At 39.9% G+C, this 13,819-nt stretch overlaps 1 protein-coding gene and 1 pseudogene across 1 annotated transcript in view; both read left to right on the plus strand.

The window, feature by feature from the left end:
* Positions 1–13,819, plus strand: part of LAMA1 (laminin subunit alpha 1) — a 175,129-nt gene that overhangs the window by 143,677 nt on the left and 17,633 nt on the right. Inside the window, exons 48-51 of the mRNA XM_054587387.1 lie at positions 882–1,006; positions 11,131–11,281; positions 11,956–12,100; positions 12,549–12,690. Of these exons, the coding sequence (XP_054443362.1) occupies positions 882–1,006; positions 11,131–11,281; positions 11,956–12,100; positions 12,549–12,690 (563 nt within the window). The remainder of the gene's footprint in view (positions 1–881; positions 1,007–11,130; positions 11,282–11,955; positions 12,101–12,548; positions 12,691–13,819) is intronic.
* LOC129081700 (transcription factor AP-2 gamma-like) lies at positions 7,166–8,218 on the plus strand (annotated as a pseudogene).

Below are 13,819 nucleotides of genomic sequence, written 5' to 3' on the forward strand. Positions count from 1 at the left end.
TATTTGCACATGGGGGTTGGTGTCTCTGTGCCAGCCAGGGCGTCACCACCGACCACATTCTCTTGGCCTCTGTTTCTCAGCTGTATGGGGGACTCAAAAGACTCTGGGATTTATTTATAAAAAATTATGTATTTATTCTTACATGATTAAATTTCAGTCACCTTCAAAGTTCTCTCCATTTGATGCAATACACCTATTGAGACTTTTTTCCACTGCTCAAAACAGTTTTTGAACTCATCAAGTTTGATGCCTTTTAGTGTTTCTGCCATTTCTTGTTTTACCTCTTCCACATCAGCAAAACATTTCCCTCTGGGGACTTTTTTCATCTGGGGAAACCAAAAAATATTGCTTGGGGTGAGATTGGGTGAACAGGGTGGGTGGGGCATGGGAGCCATGCCATTTTGCTTCAAAAACTGCTGAACACACTGCATGGCGTGGGCAGATGCCCATCGTGTAATGGGCTGAAGTGTTGAAAGAGCCTTCAAAAAAAATTCACTGAAGCCAAATGCAGCCTCTCACCACAATGTTAGCTAGTACACTGATACAGATGGGTTTCTGGAATGCTCATCCAGCAGGGGAAGTACTACAAGGGGCACGCCCTCCAGAAGATAATTCCGGTTTATTTTGGGTCTCCCCTTGTAAAGGAGGCTTCTCTCCAGTGGCCGTAGTGCATGAGATGACATTGAAGATCCCATCCATTTTGTCACTCATTCTAGTTTTCCAATTCATAATTGGAAGGAAATCCCATGGTTACAAACTGGCTATTTTTTTGGATGTTTTCTTGAAATTTGGATCTGTTAAATAAGCTTTCATGCATTTAAAGACTTTATTCCTTTTCATCAAATATATGTGGATTATGTTTGTTTGTTCATCTACATTAGAAGTCTCCTGCTGTGAAGGTTACTCATTTCAAAGGCTGCATGGGAGAGGCCTTCTTGAATGGACAGTCAATCGGCCTATGGAACTATATTGAAAGGGAGGGCAAGTGCCATGGCTGCTTTGGAAGGTAATATGCCCCCCTATGATTTAACGCACTGTATCACTGTATGTTAGTTAGTATATTAACATCTGAAAACTGCTTAAAGGATTTACATGCACATGAAGGATGGATTGTTTGTGATGTCAGTTTCCTTATTGCAAAGGATATCACGTATAATTACTAATAGAAGCATGGGTATCATTTTCAACCCTTAAAAGTACTCCTGTTGCTGAGTCTTGTACTATATGCTTTGATCATGGATAATAAAATTGAGGAGCATCAGATATATGCTCAAATAACCTTCTGTCTCAAAGACCAACAATAAGCCTTGGGTAAACTACTGTACATTTTTATTTTGAAAATACTTCCAAGGATGAGAATTTTTGTGTGTGCTGTCAATTTTTATAAATGAGTACTTTTCTATTCCTAAGTTCTATAATTCTAGAAATAAAATGCAGTTGGAAATGGAGAACTACCTAACATTTTTGCAAATGCTGATAAAATAGAAGGCATATAATAACTTAGTATCGCCAAGCTCAACACCTCCTCTATTATTTTCTAACAAAATAACTGCAACCCTATAAGTATATATGACCTGTTATGTAACACTTTAGCAATTACAACAATAAATTGCCTTTGCTATTAGAGCAATGTAACATCTGATATAATTTCTCCATCTAATGGGCTGCTCTGTCCAGATAGACACCTCTAACAGTGAGCTGTGACAAGATCTGTTAGAAGCAACTTGCATTTCATTAGAAACTCATGGGTGAGTTTTCACTTTGTCATTGTCAGTCTGCTTTCTCATGTGGCTCCTAGCTTGGGATTTTATAGTTTAAACCTTTTATTTGCTCCTCCCCCCTTCCCCAGTTTACATAAAGAGTTATGACCAGAGTGTGGCTATTGGAGTCTTAGAACTAAAAAAAAGTATTGGGTTTGGCATCTTAATTGCTCAGCTCCCTGGCCCAGCTCTCCCCCTAAATCTCTCAGTGACTTGGGGTCACTACACTTCATGGAAGGAGGCTTGGTTTCTTCTTCCAGAACAGAAGGACAATAATCACACTTATCTTACGTATCTCCCAAAATTATGGTGATAAACACATAATATGATGTATGTGAAAATACTTCATAAATTTGAATGTTCACCAATGTTCATCTCTGATTTCCTGCAGTGATGCCTCATTGCTGTCCAGGTAAATGTCAATAAATGTGTTAAAAACGAAGGTTTTATAATTGGCACATGTCATCAAAGTGATACTACCTTGTGAGGTAATGACACCCGCTCTTGAACTTCAGCACTATGAGCGCATGTATTGAGTCCCTCTCATCCATCATTTCTTCCTCATTCTGTTTCTCTAGTATGGAAGGAAGTCTCCCTGGCAATTTGGTAATTCTAACTTGGAAATGCTCCAGTTCCTGGCCTTTGTCCCCTACATTGACCCCAGAGCATTAATCTTAAGTGTAGAAAGGAAAATCTTAACAGAAATTGAATGTTGCTAATATGGAAAATGTCCCCCTACATTAGCTGTTACAATATTCTGAATTTTCATCAGTCATTTTCAGGGTTATTTTAAAACCACTGACCTCACATTGCAATGAATGAATTTAATGATTGCTGGCTCTTCTCAGTTTTGGAATGAGACAGTCCATTTTCTGTGTGGCCATGGGTTTTGTTCTCCTTGAGAACTGCCCTCCCACCAGATTTCCACCCACTCTGGACCACTGACTGAATCATAGAAGTTCTACTGAGAGGAAGGATTTGTAGGTGCTACCATATTCCTGATGTTTATCCTGGAACTAGCTTTTTTTGGTAGAGGGATGGCTACACAGCTAAACTTAAATGCCAAATTGACTCATTAGCACAATCAAACTAAGGTTAGATTAAATATGTTTTAAAAGGAGCATTCTGTAGTTGCTTATGTTTCGTAGAATATACTTTGGCAAGTACTGATATAGACACTAACTGGTACTTTATCTCTAGGTTTATAAATTGATTTAATTGTCCTCATCTTAGGTAACCACCCCTACTGTTAAAAACTTTAGCTCAGAAAGCTAAATAAACTAATTCTAGTAACCGAATCTATTTTCACAGGCCAGTGATTCAAATTCATTGTGCCTTTTGCATTTGTGTGTAATATACCATTATTCAATCATTGGAATGGTCTATTGATGTCCTCTATTTTATTTTACTTTTACTTTTTAATTATATTTTATTATTTATGCTATTACAGTTGTCCCAAAATTCCTCTTGTCCCCCTTTACTCAGCCCCCCAACTCCCTCAGCTAATCCCCACATTGTTGTCCATGTTCATGGGTCATGCATATATGTTCTTTGGCCACTGTATACCCTATGCTGTACTTTACATCCCATGACCATGGTGTAACTATCAATTTGTAACTCTTAATCCCTTCACCCTTTACTCTTACCCACCCTGACACTCCTCTCATCTGGCAACCATCAAAATGTTCTCAGTACCTATTATTCTGTTTCTGTTCTGCTTGTTTGCATAGTTTGTTTTTTTTAGAATCAATTGTTGGTAGGTATGTGTTTATCGCCATGTCATTGTTCATATTTTTTATCTTCTTCTTAAAGAAGACTTTTTAACATTTTATATAATACAACTTAGTGATGATGAACTTCTTTAATGTTTTCTTGTCTGGGAATCTCTTTATCTGTCCTTCGATTGTAAATGATAGTTTTGCTGGGTAGAGCAATCTTGGTTGTAGGTCCTCACTTTTCATGACTTTGAGTATTTCTTGTGAATCCCTTCTAGCCCGCAAATTTCCTTTTGAGAATTCAGCTGACAGTCGTGTGGGGCTCCCTTGTAGGTAACTAACTGCTTTGCTCTTGCTGTGTTTAAGATTCTCTCATTTTATTTAAACTTCAGCATTTTAATTATGGTGCGTCTTGGAGTGGGCCTCTTTGGGTCCATCCTGTTTGGGACTCTTCTGTGCTTCCAGGACTTATATGTCTATTTCCTTCACAAATTAGGGACCTTTTTTGTCATTATTTTTTGAAATAGGTTTCCAATTTCCTTCTCTTCCTCTTCTCCTTTTAGCACCCCTATGAAGCAAATGTTTGTATACTTGAAGTTGTCCCAGTGTCTCCTTACAATATCCTCATTATTTTAGATTCTTTTTTCTTCTTGCTGTTCTGATTGGCTGTTTTTTGCTTCCTTATGTTCCAAATCACTGATTTGATTCTTGGCTTCATCCACTCTACTGTTGACTTCCTGTAAATTGTTCTTAATTTCAATTAGTGTATCCTTTGTTTCTGACTGGATCTTTTTTATGCTGTTGGGGTCCTCACTATGTTCCTTGAGCGTCCTTATAACCAGTGTTTTGAACTCTTCATTTGACAGATTGCTGGTCTCCATTTTGTTTAGTTTTTTTCTGGAGTTTTGTTCTGTTCTTCCATTTGGACCATGTTTCTTTTCTCCTCATTTTGGTAGCTTCCCTGTGTTTGTTTTTATGTATTAGGTAGTGCTGCTATGTCTCCGAGGCTTGATAAAGTAACCTAATGTAGTAGGTGTCTGTAGGGTTCAGTGACACAGCCTCCCTTATTATCCAAGCTGGGTACTCAAGGTGTGCCCACTCTGTGGGCTGTGTACACCCTCCTGTTGTAGTTGAGCCTTGATTGCTGTTGGCACATCCAACGTCAGCCACGACCTGTGTTCTCCCTGGAGTCACACAGCATAAGCTGTAAAGCAGTCTGCAGATGGCTGCTACTTGTGCTGGGCTTAGAGGTGCCCAGTTGAGGCCAAGCAGCAAACCAAGACTGACTGCTGCTAGTGCTGGTCCTGGGGCAACTTAGTAAGCGGTATGGGGCTCACTAATGCCAGATGCTGCTTGTTTGAGAGAATTTAGGAAAATCTGAGGCATGGGCCAAGACAAGGCATTCATATGGAAAAGCCACTTGAAACAGCGTGGGTGGGCCTGAAAGTTAGTTAGGGCAGGGCTTCAGGGAATCACCAGGGTGGGTCAAATAGTGTGAATCAGGTTGATAGAGTCTCAGATATGGCACCCATCTGCCAGCTCTGTAGGAGGAGGGCTCAGAAAAGGAACAATGGCCTCTGCCAACTCTTCTCTGTGAAACAAAGCTGTTCCACAGTTCTTGCCCTGATACTGAATAATTCACTTCCTCCCCATATGTTTCTGATGCCTTTCATTCTGCTCCCCTACATTAGAGCTGAATGAGTCTAAGTAAGTCTGTTTGCGGGCCTTTTAAGACAAACTGCCTGGGACTCCAGAAGTTTCTGTTTTCCACAGCCACAATCCCCACTGGTTTTTACACTTAGAAGTTATGGAGACTTATCTTCCTGTCACTGGAACCCTGAGCTGGGGTCCTGGTATGGGGCTGGGACCCCTTATTCCTGAGATATCCCTCCTAACATTTATTTGCCACATGTGGGTGTAAGACCAGCCTGTTCCACATCTCCACTCCTTCTACCAGTCTCAATATGGTTTCTTCTTTAATTCTGTAGTTCAGGACTCCATTCAGCTCAATTTCTGATGGTTCTAAATGATGGTTGTTCTATAATTTAGTTGTAATTCTGATGTGGTTATGTGAGGAAGAGAGCTGTGTTTACCTACTCTGCCATGCCATTGATATCTTTTAGATAAAAAAAAATTCTCAATATAAGCATTTACCTTTACTTTTAATTTATATTACCAAGTAAACAAACAATAATTTTTTGGTTTTCTATTTATTTTTTAATGTATTTTCACTAAACATGGTGTTGGCATATGTTTATATTTATCTCTTCAATTCTTCAAAATATAAATAAACCATTGATTCTAACAGATCTCATCTAAATATGGAAAAAGAACCCTTTTGTTTAATGAATAGGCCTTATTCTTGTATTAGTTATGAGTGGCTATTGCAACAGAGCACTGGCTGTGTGGCTGACCTTTAGGATAGGAAAGTCCCCTGTGCTCCAGGCCCTTTTCTGGGTACTAGTGATATCAAACTTAGCCACATGAGTTTATCTTCTCTGATGTCTCATGCTCTAGGGAAATCTACCTACATGGAAACACTATAAATATCTCTGTGCAATGGCTAGTGGGGAAGCAGAAGTCAGAGGCATCCTAGGCCTGGGGCCCAAGCATTACCTCACTCCCATAATAGTTGCACACATGCTGATGAACGGTTCAGATGCTTTATTCCCATCTCATGGGTAAGCTCTGAGATCAGGGAGGTCTAGTGACTCCTCCAGGCTCACAGGGCTGAGAGCTGGAAAGGGAGGGCATCTCCCCTGACTGCAAGGCTAGGTTCTTAAACAGAACGATCCATGAAGTGCTGTAGTGGACCTGCTCTTATTTATACAGGCCTCTTACCGAGGCTGTGCCCACCTGGGAGACAGGCACCTGGCTGACCAGAAAGGCACATGGACCTCCTCATTAGGAATGGAAGCCACACAGGGGGGAAAGTCCCAGAAATGTGCCAGTCATGTTCAGTCATCATGTCATTTGAATACAGCCCTCTTCACAACTGCCTCTGGTCAAGCCCTGCTAAAGGAGAGAAACTAGAGCAAAGATTGCACATTCCTGAGAACAATCCATTCACATGCTCTGTGGAGAGGGATGGTATGCACAGCTGGACAAGACAGATTTCTGGAGATTTGTTTGAAACCAGACTTCACCATTTTCTTAAGTGTGTCCTTTGGCAAGGTACTTAATATTTGAGGCTCAGCTTTTAACAGACAAGATGGGGACCTCTGATCATAGCAGAATTGTCAGAACTAAAATGGAGTGAACATTTGTTATGTGCCAGTCACTGTGTTAAGAACTTCAAACCATATATTAAATCATGTGTAGCTCTCCCAGAGATGTTCTTTTATTATCACTATTTTATAAATGAAGGGAATGAAGCACAGATAGGTAAGGTAACTTTTTTGAATTCACAGAGATGGTAAGTTGGGAAACTGGGATTTGAACCCCAACCATCTGGAGTCTGTGTCCTTAGCTGTATGAAGCTATGGTCAGCTAAGAAGTAGAACAATAGAACATTGTTTTAAGAAACCACAGGTTTAAGAATTAAAGAATTGAACCTTTTTTTTCTCGGCGACACGAACATCTGTGGGCTAGTAGGTGAGATAGCTCTGTCTCCAGAGCCCCGCCTGTCGACTTCTTTCGGGGCCTGGAGCTCACCCTTGGTACCTCACAGTGCCTCATCCTTGCACCACCATGCCTGCCGGCCTGCTACCCCACATCTCTGGGAGGGGGGATGGTAGCGCTGTGAGCGTCTGCAGGGATGGCTACTGCTCTTGGACCTGCTGCTCCTCGCCTGCACCCCTCACACACCTTGCACACCTCACACACCTTGCACACCTCACACACCTTGCACCCCTGGACCCCGCCCGCCTGGCGGAGAGCCTGGCCCTGCAAGACATGGGTCAACAGATCAAGGAGGAGGCACAGATAGTGGACAGCCACACCTGCTTCTGCATGACCAGGCTGTTATTGGTAAAGGCCCCAACTCCATGACCAAGAACCCCTTGAGTCTCTCCTGTCAAAAGGAGCTGGTAGGCGCCGTGATGAACCCCAGTGAGGTCGTCTGCTCCCTCCGTGGAAGATTGTCCATCGTGAGCTCTACATCTAAATACAAAGTGACAGTTGTTGAAGTCCAGAGGTAATTGTCCCTACCTGAGTGCTTAAATGCCTCATTACTGGGAGGTGTTCTCAGAAGAGCCAAATCTAAAAATGGAGGCTGGTCCTTGCAGGAGAAGTTGGACAAGGCTGGGCCGAACTTCCAGCTGGCAGACAGGAGGCTGCACATGTAACCCTCCTGATATTCTTAGTAGAAGGATAGGCTGTTCATTTTGCTCAGGACTTTGCGTATGTCTGAGAAGCAGAGTTTCCTAGTAAACTGGTGCCAGAGTACTTAATCAGACCTCACCTCGGAGGCCAGAATGAGATGGCAGCAAACAAAAACATGCTGCTGGCCTCACAGCAAGTGTGTAAAGAATTCACAGACCTCCTCAGTCAAGATCAAACACTCCAACAGGAACAACCAGCCCACCCCAGTCTTGGAGGCCAACAGTCAGAACTGCTTGTCACACTTCAGCCTGATTACCCACAGGTTTGGCAGCCAGGCCAACTGTGCCACTGTGTCTGCTGCATAGAGCTACATAGAAGAGGCCTTGCTCATCCTGGACAAATCCATCATGAATTCCTGGAGACCAGAGCCCAGCCAGTTCCAGCAAGACCCTGGAGAAAATGGAGAAGCACCTGAAATGAGATGGGTGGGAACAAAGCATTAAAGAATCTGGAAAGGAAAACCTTCTCCGAAACCGCTCTGGACCAGCACAGGCAGGGGGACTCCTCTTGTCGGGGGGACAAGGTGAGCTTGTTACCGTCCTTCCCATTAAAAAGGCCTCTGTGCATCTCATGATCTTGGCTTGACCACGACCCCTTGGAGTCCTTAGTATTTCTCTGGCTCTGAAGCATGGACAAGTTATCAGAAGGTGACAGGTACTGATTCTTGACTTGTTAAACTTAACGTTTTATTAATGTGAATCCCATTTTTCCTGTCTCTTAATTGGTGTTACATGTTTTCAAACCTTTTCAATCCATCCCCTGGGCTAACAAAAAAAACCCACATGCTTAGTTGTTGAAATCTGATGTTATCCAAATCAACAGTAACTCACAGTGTTAAGGTAATTGCTGGCTTTTGTACCCACTAAATATTTACCTTTTAAAAAAGTATGTAGTGGTTTCAAATATCAAATCCTACACACAGTAAGAGGCAGATTCTACATGCTTAACAACTAATTAATAGGTGGTATTGGACGCACTTAAAAACCCCTTGTTCAAAGAGGGCCTTCAGGTTTTACAAAACTTGCAGAAATAAAGCCTGCTGATGATTTCATGGTGTTTTTTTTAACTTTGAAAATTAACCCTTCAAATGGGAGATTCTTTGGAATGACATGTTCCTTTAAGTTACTGACACTTTATTTGCATATTTATTTCACAACTTGGTGTTTGAATAAACTTTAAAAGTGTAGGCATGAAGCATTTTTGCTGCTCGTCATCCCCAAGTCCTGGAGGAAGGGCTGTTATTTTGAGAAAAACTGTGTTGACTGTACAGATTTTCTTTATGCGTAACTCAATTGGGCCTTTAAATATGGGTGCACGTCTTAGTGACTATTTGAGAAATGGGGTTCCATTTTAATAACTTTTAAATGTGATGGGGTCATCTAAAACACATCCTTAGGTTTATTTGTATGCACACAGAGTATTAGGAATTACAACTTAGGCTCTCTCTTCTTGGTGTGAAAGATTCTCTTTAATTAAAGCTCTCTGTCCACAAAACAATAACTTGGTGTTGCATTCTTTTTGGGCTGATCCCAAAATGAGTGTGCAGTGCAGTGCATGGGGTGCCATGGAGATTTGGAATTGAACTCTGTGCCTGTAAAAGTTCACACATTCATTGTTGTGTGTATGATCCCTGTACCATTAAAAAGTATTCTTTACCATTTGCATTCCCAATACAGAACTACTTTTTGTCCGTTTGCATTCCCAATACAGAACTACTTTTTGTCCGTTTGCATTCCCAATACAGAACTACTTTTTGTCCGTTGCTTAATAAAGCTGCTGCTGTAATCTTGATAAGCTTTTAGGATATGTACTAAACACGTAAGAGGTACCGGCAAAGAGCCTGTTTAAAACTTTGTGTCTAAATGGACCAATAAGAATTCTATGTACATCATGCCTGCTTCCAAGCAATACTGAGAGCCAGAAGAATATGGACCGCCAGCACTATTTTCCCAGCTGCAGAAAAGCTATCATTTCCAACTAATATTTTAATTGCTGGGATTTTATCCAGGAGGTAGAAGGATGGGGGTACTAAATTATTTTGCCTAAATAAAACAAACTCATGGTTTGTATGGACAGCATTTCGTTAATTCTGTGGTCGTACTACTCAGCCAAGATGGCTCACTTCTGGGTTTGCTCTTCTTGAGCCGTTTCAAAACAGCTTTGTGCTCACTCTTTGGTGTAATATAATATCCAGTGAATAATTTCTTCATGCTTTGTACTATCTGGTTTGGATTTTGCAGGTGGCCTGAAACTGCTTTTTCATTTGGAGTTCTTTAGACTGAAAAGAAAAAAATAAATGTATATAATTTTTAACAAAAAAAAAAAGAATTGAGAATTAAGCCATAGTTCAAGAGTTTATGCAGAGTGTATTTCCTTTAAGTCATACTCCCTAAAAGAGCAAGACAGAAATTTTTAGAGAAAGTTAGACTGTAGGAAGCAATAAATGCAACCTCAGGTTTCACAAAGCACTGCTATCTTTTTGTTTTGGTTTGTTTTGTTTATTAATAGAAACAATTTTACTGTTCGGTTATTCTGTCCTGCTTGAAGATGTGGCACTGAGTTGGGTTATTATTACACCTTCATGTGGGAAAAATTCAAATCATGCCCCAAAATCACCCAGCCCAAGTTTCACTCTCAAGCCCTATGAGATTCCAGAAAAGTATTTTTAAGCATGATAATGATGTGTTCCAGATGAACTTACTTTATAATTTAATGGTTTTTGGTTATGTCTATATTGTATCAAGTCAGATCTGAGCCCCTGTAAATACCAGAAACACACTCTTGTGAGAAATGCGGTGGTCCATTTTATATAACTCTGTCATGAGCTCATCCTGCAGAGTTTTGAGGCCTCCTTTGCGTACTTGTTTAAAATGCTCCTTCTGGTACATTGGTATGAATTTATTTTCCATTGTAATTCCAGTTTCACTGATGAGATAGTTAAAATCAACAGAGGGTGATAAATGCCAATATAAAAATTCTCCTGAAAGCACTGGAATTAACAAAGAACAGTTACATTAGAGGAAATTAAAACAAACAAACAGAAATCTAGTTGATAAGTAGAAGTACTTATAGCACTTACTCATCCTTTTGATGAAATTTGTTTTTACAGTGAATACTGCTTACATTAACTTTCTTTTCCTTATAAAGCAAATGGACATTTGTGTTGTGTAATCTCATGACAAGCATATTTTAAGATAAAATTTACACTTGTTATCACATTACAGAAATAATAGCTCTACCATGATTTTTTGAGGGAGAACTTGGTAATTGTGTCATTTCTCTTGACCTACCTTCCTGAGAATGGATTGCATTTCACTTGCTCTGTTTTGCAGCCCCCAGAATGAAGACTCTTCCTTCCATTTTGATGGGAGTGGGTATTCTGTTGTGGAGAAGACGCTTCGGGCTACTGTGACACACATAATTATGCTTTTTAGTACCTTTTCAACAAATGGGCTTCTTCTCTACCTCACTTCAAATGGCACCGTAAGAATCTTTATGGGACACTTGGCCCTAATATGAATATACAGTGAAATTGCTCTGAGGATATTTATGTTTAATGAGCATTTTATGAGCGTATACTAATTATGCATAAATATGCCATACTATGTCCACATTTTAAATTATTTATTATCTCAGCACAAATTCATTGAAGAACCTTTAGAAGAGCACCAAGAAGAAGATAGCTTTCCTATCATTATAGATACCAATCGAATATTTACTATTGAATTCTGAGCTTAAATAATGTCTTATTCTATGTTCACTCTGATGACTGTAGTCTTATTTGAAATCCATTCACTACAATTTCATGTTTCCATTTTTTTGTCACATGTATTGGTGATTTCTCTCAATTGTCTAGTTTTCTTTTTAGAACTAGTCCATCTGTCAGTCTCAGTGAAATAGATACAGAGAGATTTCACATCTTCTACTGAATTGCAGGTTTTGAGAATAATGAGTTTATCTTGTTTCTGTGTAGTATTTCAGAAAGCCTCTGTGGACAGTTTAGGTCATTTAGAGTCATAGCGTCAACCTCTGGCTGTTGGACCAGGTCTAGCTTTCTTAGTTTGACTGCAGAAGCTTTTTGCCACCCCTGATGTGAAAGGAAAGGAAATCTTGTGATAATGATGTGTCCACAGGTAACTACTTTTTCTTCTTTACAGAAAGACTTTTTATCCATTGAGCTTATCCATGGCAGAGTTAAAGTTACAATTGACCTGGGCTCAGGGCCTCTTGCCCTGGTAACAGACCGACGCTATAACAATGGAACCTGGTACAAAATTGCCTTCCAACGAAACCGGAAGCAAGGTAAGTGCCCAGATGGATGGATCAGATGTCGGTTGCCCTCATAGGAATAGAAATTTTTCCAAAATTATTGGTCTTTACTTACTTTAGCTTTCTGGGTATTCTTAAATGATATTCAAATAAAAATCCATTGTATTCTTTGGAATACTAACCATCGGGATTCATATTTTGCTAGAGAAATATCTAATTTATAGACTGCTTTCCAAATGTATCATTTAACCTTAAGGGTTCAATTGGAATCAAGATTCAAATCAATTCTACTTTTTTTCTAGATCTACTGACTTTTGTACAGAGGATTTTCAGTTTATAGTCAAGAGCATTCACTGGCCAAAATAGCAGAATGTAAAAGAAGATGTCTTTATAAATGAACTTTGTTAGCAGAAGTTTGTGTTTTACTTTAATGTAGGAAGTGATTTTCATTTTATTACCTATTCCTTTCAATCCCCTGTAGGTCTCCTAGCAGTTATTGATGCTTATAACACCAGTTACAAGGAAACCAAGCAAGGTGAAACTCCAGGAGCATCTTCTGACCTCAATCGTCTTGATAGGGATCCAATTTATGTGGGTGGATTACCTAGGTCAAGAGTTGTGAGGTATGAAACCACAGTGCAGAATTTTCATATCCTCAATTACCAACTAACTGCATTAGTTTTCTAGGGCTGCCATAACAAGGTACCATAAACTTGTTGGCTTAAATAACAGAAATGTTTTTCCTTGCCATTCAGAAAGCTAAAGTCCAAAATCAAGGTGTTGGCACAGTTGCCTCCTTCTGAGGGCTGTGAGGAGAATCTTTTCCATACCTCTCTCTTAGCTTCTGGTAACTGCAGGCTTTCCACAGCATGTAGATAAAGTTCTCCCTATGTCCACACATTGCCTTCCCTCTGTGTGTGTCTCTCTATGTCCAACATGCCTCTGTTATTAGGATGCCAGTGATACTGGATTAGGACCTACTCTAATGACTTCATCTTAACTTGATTACATCTGTGAAGAACCTATTTCCAAGTAAGGTCATATTCTCAGATACTTAGGATTATAACATCAGCATTTTGTGGGGAGGACATAATTTAATATGGCATCTACTTTGATTCAAAGCACTCTATGCCATGTTAATTTGGATGTGAGGACAGCCTTCTGTAGTAAAATTAATGATTTTATATTTATTGCCTTTAGAACATCTAAAAACGGTTACTGTGCAATATTTGGAGACCCCACTTTCCATCACAAGTCATTCTCTTCTCTGGATATTTTATAGTAGTAGAATCTCTTTCTAGGCGCATACACACACAAAATCATGCATCTGCACACTTACCTGTATTCTCTTTTTATGTGAATAGAGTGAATAATACACAGAAAAGTTGAAAAAGCAGCATCAGGAGGTTGGATGACAGATGGCAGAGAAGAGAGGCAATGAAATTCTTCTATAACACTGATTCATGTTTAACTTTGTGACTTTAATAATTTATACAAACTTTCTGTGGTTCATGGTCCTCAGTTTTGTAACTTTTGATTGGAAAAATTAAGCTCTAACTTTTTTTTAAGGTCATATACAAAAGGCCTACAGTCAAAGCAAGATAGCTTCGAGGGAGTGGGGTCATCAAGCGTCCACACTGCCACCCAGCACAGTGGTTTTCAAATGTATGTTTGTAGTAATACCCTGCCTCAAGCTGAGTCCTTGTACAGAGAATCCTGATATGTGACACACAAGTTCAGTCACTCTAGCTG

The sequence above is a fragment of the Pteronotus mesoamericanus genome, unplaced genomic scaffold (assembly GCF_021234165.1).
Source record: "Pteronotus mesoamericanus isolate MK-2021 breed Mesoamerican mustached bat unplaced genomic scaffold, CSHL_Meso_final scaffold_118, whole genome shotgun sequence".
In the NCBI taxonomy this organism is placed as follows: Eukaryota; Metazoa; Chordata; class Mammalia; order Chiroptera; family Mormoopidae; genus Pteronotus; species Pteronotus mesoamericanus.